The 18,631-nt window shown below is 46.8% G+C and overlaps 1 protein-coding gene across 1 annotated transcript in view; it reads left to right on the top strand.

The window, feature by feature from the left end:
* The first annotated feature begins 10,669 nt into the window (after nucleotides 1–10,669).
* The window catches only part of LOC119451949 (locomotion-related protein Hikaru genki-like), a 50,529-nt gene continuing 42,567 nt past the window's right edge, over nucleotides 10,670–18,631 (top strand). Inside the window, exon 1 of the mRNA XM_037714507.2 lies at nucleotides 10,670–10,789. Within this exon, the coding sequence (XP_037570435.2) occupies nucleotides 10,705–10,789 (85 nt within the window). The 5' untranslated portion in view covers nucleotides 10,670–10,704. The remainder of the gene's footprint in view (nucleotides 10,790–18,631) is intronic.

Below are 18,631 nucleotides of genomic sequence, written 5' to 3'. Positions count from 1 at the left end.
ATATTCTCATCTGTACATACTCATCATCACCGTTTTGGGGCCTGGTAGTGGGCCTCTCGCTCGAGAGAATAAAGGAGAGTCTGACTGCCTAAACCTTGTCTCGCAATATATATATATATATATATATATATATATATATATCATTAGATGAAGTAAGTTTAGATGTCATATATATTTTTTTCTTTATTGCAAGGCGGCGCTTGAAATCATCCTGATTCAAAGGGGGTGGCTTCTAAGTACACATAAATGCAATGCATCACTAATCCTTGTTCTTGCGTCGGGACAAAGGTGAGGTCGAACATTATTTGCTCGAAGGTGCAGAACTCGCTATAGAGGAAGCGAGGCTGTGTTTAAGCTCTTAAAGCATGGAGACAGACGCTCTACACGCTAGTGCAGCAGAAATTGGTTGTTTAGAAAAGCTGGTGTCTCGGTCTTCTTCTGATGTTCTTGCGTGAAAGCTGTTTAATTAGCGAGTAGCAACGCTCGGAGCAGCATCATTTGAGGTCGTTCGGCGGTACGCGTTGGTGCGCCGGCGGGGCGGCGTGCTAGTTCGTAGAGCGTCGTCTGCCAGCTTCTGTCATGTCAGGCTACGCTGTTCTGATTGCCTCGTTTGTCTGCCTCGAGTGGCGCCTGATGAATGATGATGCTCGCAAAGACTTGCTTCTTGCTCTAACCTGTACAACTGCTCAACAACCAACTCAGCCGCAATGCGGCGCCCGGGAGGAAGCAGGCGTAACTTGCACAAGGATATTATATATCCGCCTGGCAACAAACGTGTACCTCCTCCCCCTCCTTTTACACTATGAAGAATTTTACGGCCACTCGAGGGCCTTCCTGTCACTGTTTGCCCCTTCATGGCACTTTACATGCAAGAAACTTTTAAGCAATAGGATCAACGTCTATAGCGCTGAAATCTTATTCAATATGTACCTAATAACATACAAGTAACATATGCATTTAGATTCTTAGTACCTTTCGCAAACACAGTTGCACGCCTAAAAAAAAAATTACGCAAAAATTCGAAACGAATGCTTCCTTCGATTTTTGAGGTGCCATAAGCTCGCTTTCGAAAGCGCAAAATATTTTCTTTTATGATTCAGCCATTCTTAAACCAACCACAACAGTTTCCCTGCCACCCCCGCCCCCCTAAAAAATGAAAGAAGGGAAGTGGCCATACATCATCATCCTTCGCCTATATATGCCCTCTGCAAGACAAAGGCCATTCCCAGCGATCTCCAATTACCCCCCCCCCCCCCATCCCCCACGTTTTGCGTCAGCTGTGACGCCATCTTATGTCTGCAAATTGACCACCGGTTATTTGAGCTATACGCATTACAGGGCCTGCCCAACTCCATTCAATTTCACATAGAATATCGGTTATCCCCGTTTGCTCTCTGATCCAAACAGCTCTCTTCATGTCTCTTAACGTTAGGCCTAACTTTTTTCGTTCCATCGCTCTTTGTGCGGTCCTTAACTTGTTCTCGAGCTTCTTTGTTAACCTCCAAGTTTCTGCCCCATATGTTAGCAACGGTAGAATGCAATGATTGCACACTTTTCTTTTCAACGACAGTGGTAAGCTCCCAGTCAGAATTTGGCAATGCCTGCTGTATGCAATCCAACCCAATTTTATTCTTCGGTAAATTTCCTTCTCATGATCAGGGTCCCCTGTGAGTAATTGACCTAGATAAACGTATGCTTTACAGACTCTAGAGACTGACTGGTGATTCTGAATTCTTGTTCCCTCGCCAGGCTATTGAACATTATCTTTGTCTTCTGCATATTAATCTTCAACCTCACCTTTATACTTTCTCGGTTAACGTCCTCAATCATTTGTTGTAATTGGTCCCCATTGTTGCTGAACAGGACAATGTCATCTGCAAACCGAAGGTTGCCGAGATATTCGTCGTTGATCCTGATTCCTAAGCCTTCCCAGTCTAATAGCTTGAATACTTCTAAGCTTGCAGTGAATAGCATTCGAGAGATTGTGCCTCCTTGTCTGACCCCTTCTTGATAGGTAACTTTCTACTTTTCTTGTGGAGAACCAAGGTATAGATGTGAACCAAGATGTCAAGAACCAAGAACCAAGATATTATTTATCCTCCTTTAAAATTCTAGAATTATAGTAGCAGTCACCCTCGAGAGGCTTTCGAGTGCCCCATTGTAGTACGTCCTGAGAGCACAAGCGCAGTGTCTTTGGAACGCTGGAAAGGAGGTGTGCGCGAGGCAAAATTGCTGGCGAGCTCAGACAGGTCTTATTTGGATACACCTATAACTTTATAGTCGTAAATGTAAAAGGGGTAAAAGGAAACTCGGTAAATCCGGAACATTCGGAGGCAAGCGACCCGTGAGAAAGGTCCCGCCGGTCGCATGCAGCCTGCCGGCGACGTGTTTGAAATTCTTGTAAGAGTATTGATCTGACGCCGCAATCCCAGTCGCGGCGGCTGCTCGCATCGCCTGCGTTGTACCAGCATCTCAGTCGAATTCGTGCGCGGTTCCCGAGCGCGGTCCGCAATAGGTTCGTGCGCTTGAGCTCTACGCAAATATGAAGTCTAGCTGAGATAGCCTAATTCTACAATATTTAAAGACACTCGTTCACAGCGGTCTGAGGTTCGAGCTGTAGCCTGCAGGAAGGCGAGAAAAAAGAGAGCGCGAACACAACACAGAGTCGATGTCTTTGGTTCCAGGCTGTGACCCGATTCAATCCATCATTGCTAACACGTTACATGGAGCTTGGCGATCTGTTCGTGAAGTGTCAACCTGCCCCGTGCAGGAGGTTTGATCCAGGTCGCGCCGACGCTTGCTCAGCTGCACCGCCTAGAAAATTTCAGCACTACAAGCCAACGAGACCCGCTTTTATCAGGTTCGCATAAACAACCTGTATGTCATCTTTTACCGTTACGAGAGCGCTTATTTGTACAAAATCACGACAGGTCAAGTATGGCAAAATCGGAAATTAGCAGGAAAACACGAGTGTGCTCTCTACTTCTTTGCTCTATGACTGAGTTAAGGCTCACATGTCAGGCTATTGTGTGGTCGAATTCATAGATTTTAGTTCGTTAGAAGTTGGCCGGTAGGGGTCGGTAATCATATGCCCGCTATAGAAGCTGGTGGACGTTATGCAGCATGAAATAAGGCGGACACGGCAAAAAAAATTGTTGGATTGGAAAGATGCAACCTCGTATGTGGTGGAACAAGGAAATTAAACAAGCTATAGAAGAGCGCAAAGAGGCATCTAGGGCTCATCGAGAAGCCAAAAAGTTGAGATTACAAGAAAAAGAGGTGCTGCCTTAGATGGAATACATACCGAGAAAAGAAAAGGGTTGCGAGTGAGCTCTCGCAACAGAAAATTAAATGCGCAAGTGAATGTTCGGTGCATAACATTCACAAAAGAGACAAAGGCGCCCCAATAAGATTCTGGAACCACATGAAAACACTCGGAGCTCCAACTAAAAACTCGCAAATGGCTATAAGGGATGAAGACGGTAACAACTGCGAAGAAGACGATGCGCTGCGGTACATCACAGACGTTATGAGGGATAACTTCGGCACGAGAAGAAGCATAGTTCAGACAACAGATCCAGCAACAGCAGAGAGGCCTGAGAGATCAAAATTTAGCATAGAAAGCTTTTATTGAAAAAGGCAGCAGAAAATGTCCCTAACAACGCTACAGCAGGACCCGATGAAATCCCAATACAGCTAATCAAAAACCTCGGTCCAAAGAGCAAGGCACTTCTGACTATTGCCATATAGCAAGTGATTAGAGCAAAGAAAATTCCTGTTGGATGGCGCGAGAGCAAGATGAACCTCATCTATAAAGGCAAAAGGAAGGAGATAAGGATAAGACGAGCTCGTACAGGCCAGTTACAGTAACGTCGGTGATATATAGAATGGCAATGCAAGCCATAAAATTTGAACTGTCGAAGTGGGTGGAGAAAAGCAATCTAGTGGGGGAACTACAGAATGGGTTCAGGCCAGGCAGACGCTTAGAGGATATGTTTGTACTAACTCAGTGCATAGAGATTTCATAGAGATTTCAGTAGCTCAGAAAAAACTTTATCGATAGCATTTCAAGATATTAAAGGAGCTCATGAAAACGTAGACAGGGAATTGTTATGGGATATTCTTAAGCACGAAGGCATAGATGATGATTACGTGGAGCTTCTGAGGGAGATATATAGAGACAACCAAGTACATGTTGTATGGGAAAGTCAAAAGGTAATGAAATGGTGGGAATTCACCAAGGATTGAAGCAAGTATGTCCTCCGTTTCTATTGTTGTTCACGCTTTACATTAAGGGCATAGAAAGACTGGAAAACAGCGAATTAGGGTTTATTTATCCTACATGCATAATGGACAAATGGTGCAACAGAAGGTCCCTGGACTGATGTACGCAGACGACGTTGTGCTACTAGCGGACAATAAAAAAGATTTACAGATATACTTGCGAATATCTGTGGCAGCGCAGCGACAAATCTAGGCCTTAAGTTTAGCACAGAGGAATCGGGAATTATGATCTTTAATGAAGAGACGAGTAACTACGGGGTGTCAATTCAACAGCAAGTCATACCCATAGTCAAGCAATATAAGTACCTCGGCGTACACATAAACGAAGGAAAGAATTACTCAAGCAACCACCAAGATAATCTGAAAATAAAGGGGAAGCGGAATGCAGCAATAATAAAACACAGAGCACTGTGGGGCCACAATAAGTATGAGGTGGTGCATAGAATCTGGAAAGGAGTAATGGTGCCGGCGCTACCATTCACAAATATGTCATTCTATGCTTAAAATTGGATATCTTGTCAGGGTTGGAAGTTAACCAAAGATCAGTAGGCCGGTTGGCTTTGGGAGCCCACGGTAATACCACAAATGAGGCAGTGCAGGGTGACATGGGTTGGGCCTCTTTTGAAGTGAGGAGCACAGAGCAAAATTAGTTTTGAAGAAAGGCTCAGGAGCATGGATGAAAATAAATGGGCGGCTAAAGTGCAGAAGTATCTGTACATAAAAAACGTGGACACGGAATGGAGGAAGAGGTCAAGGAAGTTGGCAACCAAGTACAGGATAATTGAAACTGTAAATAAACAACCAGGAGTCATCAGAAAGAAAGGGAGAGAAATAGACACAGTGAATTGGATGCAAAGAATGGAAACAAAAAGGACCATGGAGATCTACAAGAATGAGAAGAAAGAAATTAGAAGGGAAAATCTGTAGGATAACACAAAGGGCAGTGCCTTGCTATTTGAGGACCGAGCCGGTTGCCTAAGGACCAAAACATACCAGAGAAAATATTCGGAACTAGATGAGGCATGTGTATGCTGCAGTAAAGATCCAGAGACCACTCGGCACATCCTAATGGAATGCGACGGGATTCACCCAGCGAGAACCATAGGTAACGTACTACTTCCAGAAGTGCTTGGGCTTAAAGTAGAAGTAAACATCAACCGATCAGCCGTAGAGATAAGCAAGAGACGATTAGAGTACTGGTGGAAAAAAAGCAGGGAGAAGATAGATACGACCTGATCTCTTAAAATCATAGGTAGCGGTACAAGGTAAATTTTTGAAAAATAAAAATAATGAGAGGTACACAAAAATGCTAGATAAAGAACATATATAGTATACCTGAATTAAATCAAGCAGGCTAGGTGGCTATTTGTCGCCGCCCCGTTTCAAAGGGGATGCCAATAAATCATCATCATCATCTATCACGATTAGCCTGCGCCTGTTTTTTACAGCTATTTTAGTGTACGAAGTGCTTTGTGAATACGAGTCCTGGGGTGTCCCGAGTTTCTCGCTCGCTTGTGTTTGCTCGACGGCATTTACTGAACAAATATAACGCGGAACGAGCCAAAGCAGCACACAATAAGTGTTTAGATGCCACGTATGTCAAAACGGAGCGCACCCTGCGTGCGCCGCTTCCTCGTTTCAAACACGTAACTGGACAATGTTGCGCGCCAGCGTCGCTTATGACCTATCTACACACTACAGCTAGCTATCTACACACTCGGCGCAGGCCGCTTGCCACGCCTTTCTGGGGCGCGTCTCCTCTTTCGGATATTATCTGGCTATTCACCGCCGAATGCGAACAACGCAGACGTGCCGCATTATCACTCCAACCCTTTCATTTGAAAGCGTTAAAATATATAAAAAATGTAACTTACTTGCACTGGTAATGCACTGGGTGGAACAATAAACAAATAAAAGAAGACACCGACGGTTTGACCACGTGCGTCGTTCTTTTTAGACCGCCCATGAGGTAACGCCTAAGTGATGACAACCCAAGAGTGAATCTAGATCAGTCAATAAATCTAGAGGCGTGCCAAAGGTTTAAATTTGTCTCGCGATACCATTAGCTCATTCATTTGAGAGCGTCGCCAGAGCTCACAGAGATCCCTAACTTTGCCAATCGGGCCTTCCTGCATAGCACCCCTGGTGCGCAATAAGTTTAAAATACCCCTGTCCTGTCTTGCTGAAAGTTTAACACTTCTTTTATGGCAACGTACTGAGTTACGACAAGCATGATGCTTTAGAATTCATGCACAGGAATGCAAGCCATGGGCCCTAAGTTGTCAGATCTACTGCTTGCATGCAGCGTTTTCGCAAGTTAACGCACACTTATCAATGGGAGAAGCCCATCATAATTCATTGCGGGAAATCGACGGATACGTTGGTACAGTTGCTATAGTCTCTTCCCGCCAATTAAAGGGATACGGACACAAAAGTTGGCGGGGGGTTTTTTGTGTCGGAACAAAAGTTGAACTGCTGAAAATGACGAATACAACAAGCTGCTTTGAAAAAAAGAACGAGAAACATCTTTTTTTTTTTTTTCGATTTTTTGTTGCACCTTGCCTCCAAGCGGCCGCCGGCAGAAGCTGAAATTTGACATCATAACACTCACCCGCGGCCAAGGTCGACCACAGCTGTCGCAGTGTTTCCAGGGGTGTCGGTCCCTTGCAGCGTTTGTTTAGCGCCTTTCGGCGATCTTCGCACGTGGTCCGTCGAAACACTATCCCCGTCGGCGCTCCACGCAGATGGCGCGTCTTACATGAGGCTTCCCGCGGTCGTCGCTCGGTATTGACGCGATCGTCGCGGCGGACGGAAATGCCCAGACATTGCTATTATAACAGCATCGTCGGTGGTGGCACGCCGTCGCACACGTTTCCCAGAGACGAGAAGGTGCGTAAACTTTGGATACCTGCCTATTATAGAGCTTTAGCTTGTCCGGTAATCGGGTAAACGCGGGCGTTGGGGCGTTCGGGCGGAACCGTAAACGTGAGCGGCCTGTATGGTGCTGCTACCTGGTGGCGCAGTGCTCAGACAGACGAAAAGAGCTAATATTGCAAAAACCAAGTGTATTCTACTTCGCTGCTGGTGTAAATCTTCGGCAGCAACACGATTACGCCACTGCCGAAAATTTACACCAGGAAAAGACCAATAATTCTTGCATAATGTCCAAACCGCATGAGAGCGATTTTGTGCGCGACGGCGACGAGCGACAGCTTCGAGCGACGAAACTGGCCGTCGCGCGAACAGATCGCTGGTTCTTGTCGCTCGATCGCTCGGTTCTGGAAATCTAGAATTCGTCGCTCGTAGCCCGGAAGTGCTATGATCGACTAGCCAATAGCGCAAAGCCAGAACAGGATGTACATCAGTCATGTACTACCGATTGTCGTACGGAACGAGCAAACGACTAAATTTTAATACGTGCAAGGATAAGAACCTAGTGCAAGACTTTTAGGAGTATTTATGCTGCTCTTTACAGTAAAACACATCAACCTAAATTTATAAAGCACGCGTCACGCCAGTTTCGGCACGTAGTTGCTGCCCTCATACCGGCACTTCCACGGCCGCCTGCTCTTCTTCGTCGCTTGACGCGGTAGGCTCGTAACCGTAAGCGGTAATATTTTTTGCCAGGTTGCAATGGTCCTCGTCTTTAGACGTGTACTCATCGCTGGTAGACGCACCAGAACTCGAATCCATGCTCGCGATGGCGGTGTCGGCGCGCTTCGAATGACCGCGGCCGGCCGGCTGGCTATCCGACGAGGGTGTCGTGACGTCACGCCTTCCAACTCCCGCGGGTCGGGCGGCGAGGCGCGCGCTCACAAAAACGCCAAAAATAAAGCCATCGGCTCAAAAATGAGCGAAGTGACTACTTCTTTTCGGTGTAATCACACGCTGAGGATTCATTTTCAGCATTTCGTAAAATTTTCAGATTTCGTGTCCGTATCCCTTTAAGAGTACTCAATCGTCAGAGCATGGTAAGCAAAACAGGGGTCCCCAAAAATTGCGAAGCCCTCCTATCTCTTAGTTCGTCACGTTACTTCTTTGTTACTGACCACCATATTAAGTGTCATATCGTTGGACACTTGCGAACTGTTGTGGCGCACGAACAGCTTTGGGAATTCGGTCCTAAGACCCCACCTCAGCCATTGGGCATCGCACCTATTGCCTTCTTATCCCGTCGATCTCTATCACGAATGACAGGCGCCCAACGACGATCACTAAGAAAACGTTCTAACGTAAGACAAGTTTCGGGATCACGGGCTCTGATTCTCCTCTCAGTCAATGTACGGAGGAGTTGGCTCAGAGGATTTCGTGAACATGAATTGAAAGCCATGATACGTATATGAAGATGAGAGTCAGAGAAAACTTCGTCTGGCCAGGAATATTTACAAAGAAAAGAGTACTGAAGCCGACTAAGATGAAGAAATCATCAGAAACATGGATGGCATTTCGGCCCCCACACTGTGAAACAAGGATCCCGTGTGGGGGGCCTAAACGTCAAGTTTCAAATAATTTCTTCACCTTGGTTGGCGTCAGTCCTATTTTCTTCAAGCCCAAATATATATGTCGCGCATTTGCGTTCCGAAAAGACAACCACAATTGCAACAGTTGAAAAATAATGGTTTCATTAGTTTTGAAGACCTGTGTCCGGATTCACAATGCCGTTTGTACGCGACAACTGTTCGTGAGAACGGGTGCAGGTCGGTCGTGACAACGAATGAGACGATCCAGAGCAGTTTCCAATCAAACTCAGTCTTTATGAACGAAAATGGCTTTATGGCAAGCCCACTGAGAGGAGAGAGTGAAAACTCTTTATTGGAAAGCAGAGCGTCTAACCGGCATACATTCGCCTACCAGCTACTTTACAGGGAATGAGATGAAGGGGAAGGCAAGACCCTAGAAGAAGGTGGGCAGAACAATAGAAAAGAAAATGCGGATGCCACAGATATGTGGGAATCGATTATAAGTGAAGCTGATGGTGATGATTGCTTGCTTTCTTTAATATTTACTGAAATGTCTTAACTTCCCCTTTTCACTTCTATGAGGCAATTAAAGCTTTGCTTCAAAATAAAGAAAAAATATTTGCAGGTCTTGCGTGACCTTATTGGCAACGGCAAAGTACTAGGCGATAATGGCACTGATCCGCTTGTCGGGAAACACTGCGGTATCTATTGTTTCAGCTTATTCCCCGGTTCTGCTACTTTGCAAAAAATCATGAATAATATAAGCGATTGCTCTGCAAACGGTCGTTTCGGTTGTTTCTAGAACGACCGCGGTTTTTAAATCGACTATGTGCTTTCAGTAAACACCGAGTTAATTTTAGTTTTTTTTATCGTCGTCGTCAACGCTGTCGCTAATGTAGTTAACTATAGTGAAAAACAACAACGTCACTTTTGCATGCAAAATTGGTTTGAATTATCTCAAAGTTGAAGTAAAGGATGCCTCAAATATTTCCACCAACATGAATCTCAAGTTCTCAACTGACGAACTAAAGCTTCCCATGTGGGTCTGCGCTCGTGATGGGAAAAAGGTCGCTATGCAGGTCATCTCAGCCATGATACTGCCGAGACAAACAACGGTGAGAGTAAAAACGAGATACTAAAAATTTTGTAAGGTACCATGGTGAGACAGAGGCGAGAAAAAAAGGGCATATGGGATGCGCAGAGGCCTTTAGTTCATGCAACGCGCACTTGTTGGTTGCTGCATAACACTAGGCTTCTTAAAAAATAGGCGGTGCAATCGCTTTTGCCACAGTGACCGTGGATGCTCGCCACTTTCGCTTCGTTGATCTTAAAAATTAAATTTGAGTTCACAGACACTGACGGCTGCCTAGTGATTTTTTTTTTTTACCCTACCTGCTGCAAATTCTCCTTCGTTCGATTTTACCGATGTTCGGCGTCGAACTCGGGCTTTTACCTTTTTAGGAATGTGGTGCCCCACAGTATACCATTGGAGGCGATCTATAATCAAGCAATAAGCTAAACAACCGACGGTGATTTGACTGAAGTATACTGTACCGTCGATGAAATAGTTGCACGAGTCGTGTTCGCGACCTGCCCTTTCGCCTGTATACTGCAACAAGTGTCGCACGAATCGCCTTTGATTAATCCCGAAACGTGAACAGTTGCGACAGACTTGTCGTACACATGCGAACGTGCGGCGCACGCACAAGCGGCCCCACCACGGTGGCATTAGCTGCGGCGCACGTTCGACGCCGAGGTTCGAGCCTCGATCCGTGCCCATGGCAAGAGTGCGCGGCCGAGCCCGGCGGCAGCGCGGAGCGCGAGCGAGCAACTATGGCCGCGCTCCACGGCGCTCTGGGTCGGTCGATCTGGGGATGCTGCAATCGATTCGGGCAGCGCGACGTCCGCGCCGGCGGAATGCAGAAGCGCCCGCGGTAAACAACCAGGGGCCGGCCCGAAAATGGTTCATGCGTTGCACGCCTCCGTGAGGTTCTTGGTGCTCTTCGGCGCGGCGTGTTTCCACCCGGCGCAAGTGACACCCAAGGGTAAGGAAGGCACTCGCTCCCCCGCTCTTCGCGTGGCCACTTTATTACCTCAAAACTGGGCCACTCTGGCAACGGTCTCGCGCGGGGAAATCACATCTTAGTGGACGGCTTCAATCTCGCTCTCTCTCTCTCTCTCTTTTTTTTTCCTGATTGTTCTCGCTTTGCGCGTAGGATTAGCGGTGTGTCGTATTGGGTGCGGTAACCACAGATATTCTGACGTCCGCTTAACTGGGGCGCGCCAGCTGCCCGGCTCCGAGATTTGGTCGGTGTAGCCCGCGCCGCTCACGCACATCACGCGCTGATCCGAGGTAAAGAGGGTCGCGAGCGTCGTCCTTCGGAGCAGGCTGCCCACAGCTGTCGAGCTTTGGCAACTCACGGAGCCCGGTAAACACAAAATGGGCGGCGTTTGCTCGAGCCTGCCAAGTTCGAGGTTGTTAGAACTTGGCAGACTCTCTCCCTTTTACACTTAGTACGTCGCTTAGGGCTTTTTCGCGACGCCGTGCTCCCAGAGCAGACGACAGTGTGGAGAGAGGAGGCTGTAAGTATGTTGTCAGTCTACTTGATATGAATGAATGAATGACTGCGAGCGTGCGCGCACAACCTGCATCGACCTAAACCTATTCTTCTCGCTTCCCCCGAAATTTCTCTTCTAGTTGAGACGCAAAGTATAAGATAAATGAACCCCGTCTTTCACTAGCTTTTGCTCATTATAGAGGACAATAACTCGGCCCGTATTCACAACGCATTACCTACGCATAGAGCGGTTTGCAAGAAAGGTGGCATAGTCCCAGCGAACATATTATCATATTATAAGCTTTGCGATTTTGACCCATTGTTCTCACTTTCTAACGTGTATGGCCGTATTGAGATAAAAACTGATGTGAACTTTCACTCATTTTCTTTATTTCATGCTCTTTATTGCAACGAGAACACACTGTCTCACATACACTGTCTTTAAACTTTACCGAGTGAGACGGCATACATGATTGACAGAAAAAAAATTGTGTTATGAAGCAAGCAAATGTTCTGCTCAGCAATCTGCTTTTACATTATCTGCCTCTCCTCTAATAAATTCTCTCTCTCCCCCGTACATATCTGGTATTGCTAAATAAAGTTTTGTTTAGGTCTTTTCTGGTGACGGCGAAGCGATATTATGTGGGCTGTATATTTGTGGATAGGTTTTCTGACGTACACTGTTTCAGAGGTAAACGCTTCAGACGAAGCAGAGGCTGATGCCACTGCAAGCTAATGTCGACAAGTGGCCTTCAGTTTATGGAGATTGCGTTCTGGGCAATCGGTGCCAAATGTTTTTGCTGGCTCCCGAGATCCAAATTCAGAGGTCGCCCGCGCAAGTCGACTCTTAACCTGGCATTCTCTACCGCGTTTTAGTGCCTCAGGAATGCTGACCATGGTAACGTTGGAAAGAATTGGAAATGGGACACTTCATTGCGGAACGTCGAAATAACTGCATCGCTCCTTGCCTGGGGAATTTCCGCGCTTAACACGCACACAGGCTTGGCATTATTAGAGGAAACGTATGCTTTCATATTCTTCCCAGGAGCGAGATGTATATATCGAAGTCTGAACAGAGAGATTGAACGTTAAATATTGTCCGATTTGTTATGCGGTTCTGTTTCTGGGTGTCACCTTTGGCAACACGCTGCTATGGCGTCGTGTGGTTGAAGGTGTCGCGACTTCACATCGGCGCAAGGTTTCAACGCACTTGGTCGAACGACGAGAGAAAGTCGGGACAACCGCCACACATGCATGCTGAAACGTCGTACTGCGTTGGTAGGAAGCTGCATTCCCTACGAGCTGATATCACTACCCACGATGGTGCTGCTGACCACCAGGTAGTGGGTTCTATTCCCGACCACGCCGGGTGCACTTCGATGGGGCGAAATGCAAAAAAAAAAAAAAAAAAAATCAATCGAATTACTTGATGTCACTACCGGACAGCCAATTCGAGCAGTCATATAAAGTACACAGTTGGGACTTCGCATGGCGGTGGGAATTCCTCGAGCAGCTTCAAACCTGAAGGTTAGAAAGGCAGAGGTGCGTGTCCCCCTCCCGACTTCTGGCCTCTTAAACAGTGCTACACCTTTATTTCAACTTCTACGGCGAGTCTTCCACCAGCGAGGCAGTTCTCCGGCGACTCAGTACAAGGCCTCGTTCTGATTTTCATGCGGCACTGAACACCATTTGAGCGTTAGGCTTTCAGCGACCCAAACGGAGTAGTTAGGCCCGCCATGTTCTTTTGAGGACCTTACGTGCAACGTCAGTGCTACATGTCAAAGCGAAGATTCTTGCGCTGTACCGCTTGAGTCCAGCGCATCTAAACCATCATCAGCGGCGTGTACTGCTCCAGCTTGATCTTCAGCCTTCAGTTAAAATTACGCACACTTTGAACGTCGCTGCAAACCCATTACGCAGTTGTGATGATCAGGATCATGATGATGTGAGCATCCACTTTGGAACTGGGTGGTGACAAATCTCACCAAGCCTTTTCTGTTAACTTTCTAGTGTGTCTATGTTTTAAATGGCTTCGTACCCTAAGCTATATTTACAGCCGTTTACCGATACCTAGAAACAAAATCTATACAGCGCGGCGTATTGTTTATAAACATTTTATCTCCATGTAACACGTGGAACCCATTCATTGCATAATATGCTGATTAGTGTGATTACGCACCGAAGCTTGATGTGGCACACTTCTAAAACTACACAAACGAACACGTTCCAGTACAAGACGCTGGCCCGATTTACGAACGGACCGCCATGCAGCGCATCGTACCGATGATAAAGGCAGCATGAAAAATATTACTGATTGGGCGCAGCGTATTTGCACTAACTGCTGCAGGTCCGATGGCTCCGTAGACTGTTGCGCAATTAAGTGCGATATAGATCGTTGTTAGAACTTCAAAAAGTGTTTGTATGTCAGTAGAGGAAATTTGAAAATCAGGATGTCTGGCTGGCGGGAGATGAGAAATTGGCCAGTGAACGCCTGATATCTTGTAGCGGTCTCTGCAGTGCAGCTATGATGAGGAATTAACTAATGTATCCGATTATCTTGATATACATATGACAAGTATCGTATCGGATACAATTATTCCGCTTGTATCTCGTATATCTATCCCTAATACTTGTCTTGCGTATTAGTATCTTGTATCTGCATCATGATACATTTGCAAAGTATCTTTGCCCAGCCCTGGCACTGCAATGTTCCATAAGAATCGTCACCAACAGGTTCAGGTTATCTGGAATGCATAATTCTTGACTCCAGCGAGTGGTGTGTTTCTACCTGTCATAGGTAGAACGTAAAAAATGAAATACAAATGACGTCGCTGTCTTTCTTTAGTTTTTTTATTGCTTTTCGTTGCTTTTTTGGTTCGTTTTTTACTGCTAGGCTGTTTATTTTTTGCTATGCTTGTGAGCTGCCAACTGAATGATGTACAACAAACTCACCGTCAAATTAAACGCCTACGTAAGTTCTCAGCGCGAAAAAACAACTAAAGCAGAAAAAGCCTGTTTCTATTCATGGAATTGTACTCGCGCCACGCAATGATGTCTCACGGTAAGACTCATTATCATACGTGTGTGTTTATTATTCAGTTACGCCTAATATATGCTATGCTAAATGTAAGTTACACGCACGGAATCAATTACGACTGCTCACACTTTAGGTTTATGCTGTCTTGCGTATTTTGTTTGCTGTAGAAAACCCTTTCTTTTTCTTCTTTTCTAGCAGATCGTGTTGCACTTTTCGGTATTCATCCTCTAGAAGAGATTCTGGAGTTTCAAAAGGTAGCTCTGAGAGCGCGCGAGCTGCCCCTCAAGCGTCGTGGTGGAGCAAATGCGTGCCGCAGAAAGCAAATGGCGGCTGTCTTCTTTTTTTCCCCGGTTTTTTTTTTTTTTTTTTTTTGCAAAACACTGACCCAAGTCAGCACGCGCACGTCGCTTTGTGCATGAAACACATCTCTCGCAGCAGGGGGTAACAAAAGAGCGCTCGAAACGTGTCCGTGTTAAGCGTGTGGACGACTGCACTTAAGCTTATCGGTGCCCTACGCTGGCTTTTTACACCAGACACGGTGCGGCGCCCGTCGCTATAAACAGCTACAAACAAAACGACCGAGTGAGAATAAATAAAAACAAGGCGAGGTGGGGTGCGAGGCCGGAGCGGCAACTTTCTTTTTAGGCCGCCGCGCTCTCCCGGAGGCTAAGACAAAGCGAAAGAGCTCAAAACGACCGTTACCCGACACCGAGCGCATTCGGAATCGGCTTTTCCTTGGAAATTCCGTGCCGAGGCGCGTGAGAAATGAAATGTCAGAGTCGCTCCCTCTCTCGTCCTTCCGCTGCAGCGCGCGCGAAAACGCAAGCGCGCTCGCCCCCGAGTCTCTGCACGGTTGTCGCCGATGCATGACGACGTTCGTTCTCCTTTCACTCGCCTCGAAACCCTTCCTCTCCCGCGCATCTCCTTTCCCTTCTTCCTCCGTTGCTGCGTTTCGCACTGCCGGCGAACGGCACTCCGTGTCCAAAACCGCCACATAGCAAACACCTCGGCGCGTGTTGTTCACTCGCAAGCCTCTTATCCACAGCCCGCGCTGCCGAGAAAAGTGCTCAGGTTATAAAACGGCTTGAGCCGCGCTTTTCCCTCGCAACCATAGCGCTATACCGCCGTACCTACGCGGCGGGTCAGCGAGCTGCTGCACGGTTCCTTCGACTGGCTCGGCAGTGAAAACCATGAAGGCAATACGATATAGCCACTGCGACTTGAGGTAAAGCGCGTTCGCCCCGCAGAATGAAGAGCAGGCATTTCGTTCTATATGCGCGACCAGGAGGCTGGAAAAAGAAATGACGGCGGTGAGTGTTGCTTCTGGTCGAGGCGGTGGGAAAAAATATGCTACGCGAGGGGTTGCGTGCACTACGGTACACTGGCTTTCTGTCGGGGAAGAACTGCGCTTTATGCGCTTACACGACGTGCATGGCGTGAGTATGCGGAGTTAAACTGTCTACAGCTTACGTTTACAGTCGGTGCAGCGTTTTATTTTGGTCTTGTCAGTCTGTAGCGGCACCGGTCGGTATTAGTTCAATCTCAGTCTCAGTAGTGCATGGTCTATTGACTCCTTTGGAAGAAAGTGAATAGGGCGTCAATGTGGGTATGTGTGTGTGTGTGTGTGGGGGGGGGGGGGGGGGGGCTATGTTCCGTGATAAATGTGGTTTATTGCATATCATCACATGCGCTTACGGCCTAAAAACGATAACACAGGCATAAGTATATGCTATAAGAAGTCACCATTATGCATCCCGTAAAGACTACAGTAATTCAAGCCAAAAAGAGTAGTCAAAGCACCATAGCTAATTGTGGAACTTGGGCGCTATAACGTAAAGCTATTCCAAACTGTTTCTATTCCCTCTATGCAATTATGCAGCCCTCCAAGATTGGTGAAAAATATTTCGGGCTACCCCCACTTCGCCTGTCTGTCACACGACGTCACGAAAACCGCAAGCAATCCCCACATGATATGAAGAATACACACTGATCTTGCATGATTAGACCGAACAAAAGAAAAATACTGATTTCCGATTCCAGACCTTTTTCGTCACCGCTATTGTTCAAAAGCTTTCGGGCTACGCCAACTTCGACTTTCTGTCACGCGACGTCACAAAACCGTGAAAATTCACCAATTCAACGTGACGTTTACGCATTAAACATGCATTATCATGCCGAACAAAACTGAATTTTTGTTCGGAATACCCGGAGAGTGCCCCGTTCTGAAAGGAGTTGATGTCTGCCCACCGATCTCTCGGGCACTGGCTACTCAGAGGTGCCGGGAAGAACGAATTTATTTGCGTATAATAATAATAATAATAATAATAATAATAATAATAATAATAATAATAATAATAATAATAATAATAATAATAATAATAATAATAATAATAATAATAATAATAATAATAATAACAACAACATTACGTGGCAGTATAACGTTGTCGAGGCCTTTTGACACGGATACGACTTCGCTATGCCAATTCTTTTTCGCTGAGGATCCGTTTTAGTGGCATTTTTAACCTTCCGTTGCACGCCGCCGCTATTTTTGATCCGCCATCGCAAGCTAAGCAAGCGGAAGCGGGCCAATAGCAGACGCCGGCACCACTCTCCTCGTCCGGCCATCTACTTTCACTGCGCTAATTCGGCCCCAACGAAACCGTCGCCACTTCTTTGCGCTCCTCGCCCCTTGTCAGCCAATTGTATCAGAAAAACCTGTCAAGGTAGGCAATACTATTCGCTTTGAAAGAAAAAGTCACCTCCTATAAACGAGAAGAGCGTTTGATTGGGCGCTTCAAACAACGCTGCAGGTCACCGCAAGATGCTTGCGTGAGCGGTTGCGTAAATTTGACGTCAGGAGATTGGAATAAAAACAAATTGGAATAGTCTTACGTTATAGTTCCCCTGTACTTGTACATTCAGACTTCACCTGTAAGCTTCCATTGCGACATCGTGAAGGTCGCATGTTCCCCCGCCCGCATGGCGTAATTTTCTCCTCATGCCTTAGAAAAAGACACGTGTATTGAAATAGCTTGACACTCGCAATCTAATGCTGCTCCAGTGTTCTCCTTGGTGACTTCATTTGCTCGGAAGAATACTCTGAACAATACTCTATTTGCTGCTATATTTTGATTGCAATTATTAGGGCAGTCGAAATATCAGTCGTCTGTAGATTTCGCTTTGTAAATTTCTGTCGCATTAAAATGATATTTAAATTTCTTGCGATAGAGGGCCCCGTGTGCACAAGCTGTTGAGGCAAAGCGGTACGTGTGTTTGGAAACTCGATCACAGTGCCCATACAATTTCAAAACACATAGATGTATGTTTTTGCATATTACATACCGCAAATATGATTCTGTTCGTAAAATAATAACGAAAAAAATCACCAGCCCTTCCCCTGCCGACAAAATGGCGGTAAGCGAAGCTTGTCGTGCGTGCACCTGACCTTCGTCAGGGTAACGTAAAGTTCACGATATGTCACGGTCTCTCTCTTTCTCTCTCTTTGTCTCTCTCTTTATTTGTTTCTTTCTCGCTTTCTTTCTGTCTCTCTCTCTTTCTTTCTTTCCCTCTTTCTTTCTTTTTCTCTCTCTCTCTGTCTCTTTCTCTCTTTCTCTTTCTTTTTTGTCCCTGGTATGTGCCATTGAGCTTGGACCCTTTCTGCACTATCGCCAGGATCGGCCCACTTTTCAGCGTGACACCACCACCATGTACACAAGCTCGGAGAAACTGATGTGTCTCGGCATGCACAATACGCTGGAAGAGATCGTGGAAGCGCAGGAGAGGGCGCAGTACGCCAGGCTGTCCACCACCCAAGCGGGTAGGAGCATCCTGCGGGAGCTGGGGGTTCCTCCGGCTGAAATCGAGTCCCGCTTCTGCGGTCTCCCTCGGGAACAGCGGGAACGCATTGTCGTCGCTCCAATTCCACGTAACGTTCATCCCGAACACAACGTGGGTCGGAGACGAGCTAGGGCCAAGGCTTTCCTGGACAAGGCTCGGGAACAGGCTCGGGATTGCTGTTTTGTTGATGCTGCCCGGTACCCCGACGGGACGGCGTTCGTAGCGGTGGGCATAGATCACGATGGGAAAATCACGAACTCTGCGACTGTTCGAACGAAGTCGGCCGAAGTGGCGGAGCAGGTGGCCATAGCCCTGACCCTGCTGGACGACAGAAGGACCACGATCTACAGCGACTCGCGGACGGCTGTCCGAGCTTTCGCCAAGGGCACCGTTTCGTAGCAGGTCCTGCGCATTCTGCGGGACAAGGACATCAAGTCGCACACGATCATCTGGTT

Source organism: Dermacentor silvarum, chromosome 1, assembly GCF_013339745.2.
Source record: "Dermacentor silvarum isolate Dsil-2018 chromosome 1, BIME_Dsil_1.4, whole genome shotgun sequence".
In the NCBI taxonomy this organism is placed as follows: Eukaryota; Metazoa; Arthropoda; class Arachnida; order Ixodida; family Ixodidae; genus Dermacentor; species Dermacentor silvarum.
This window is presented reverse-complemented; position numbering and strand designations above follow the sequence as displayed.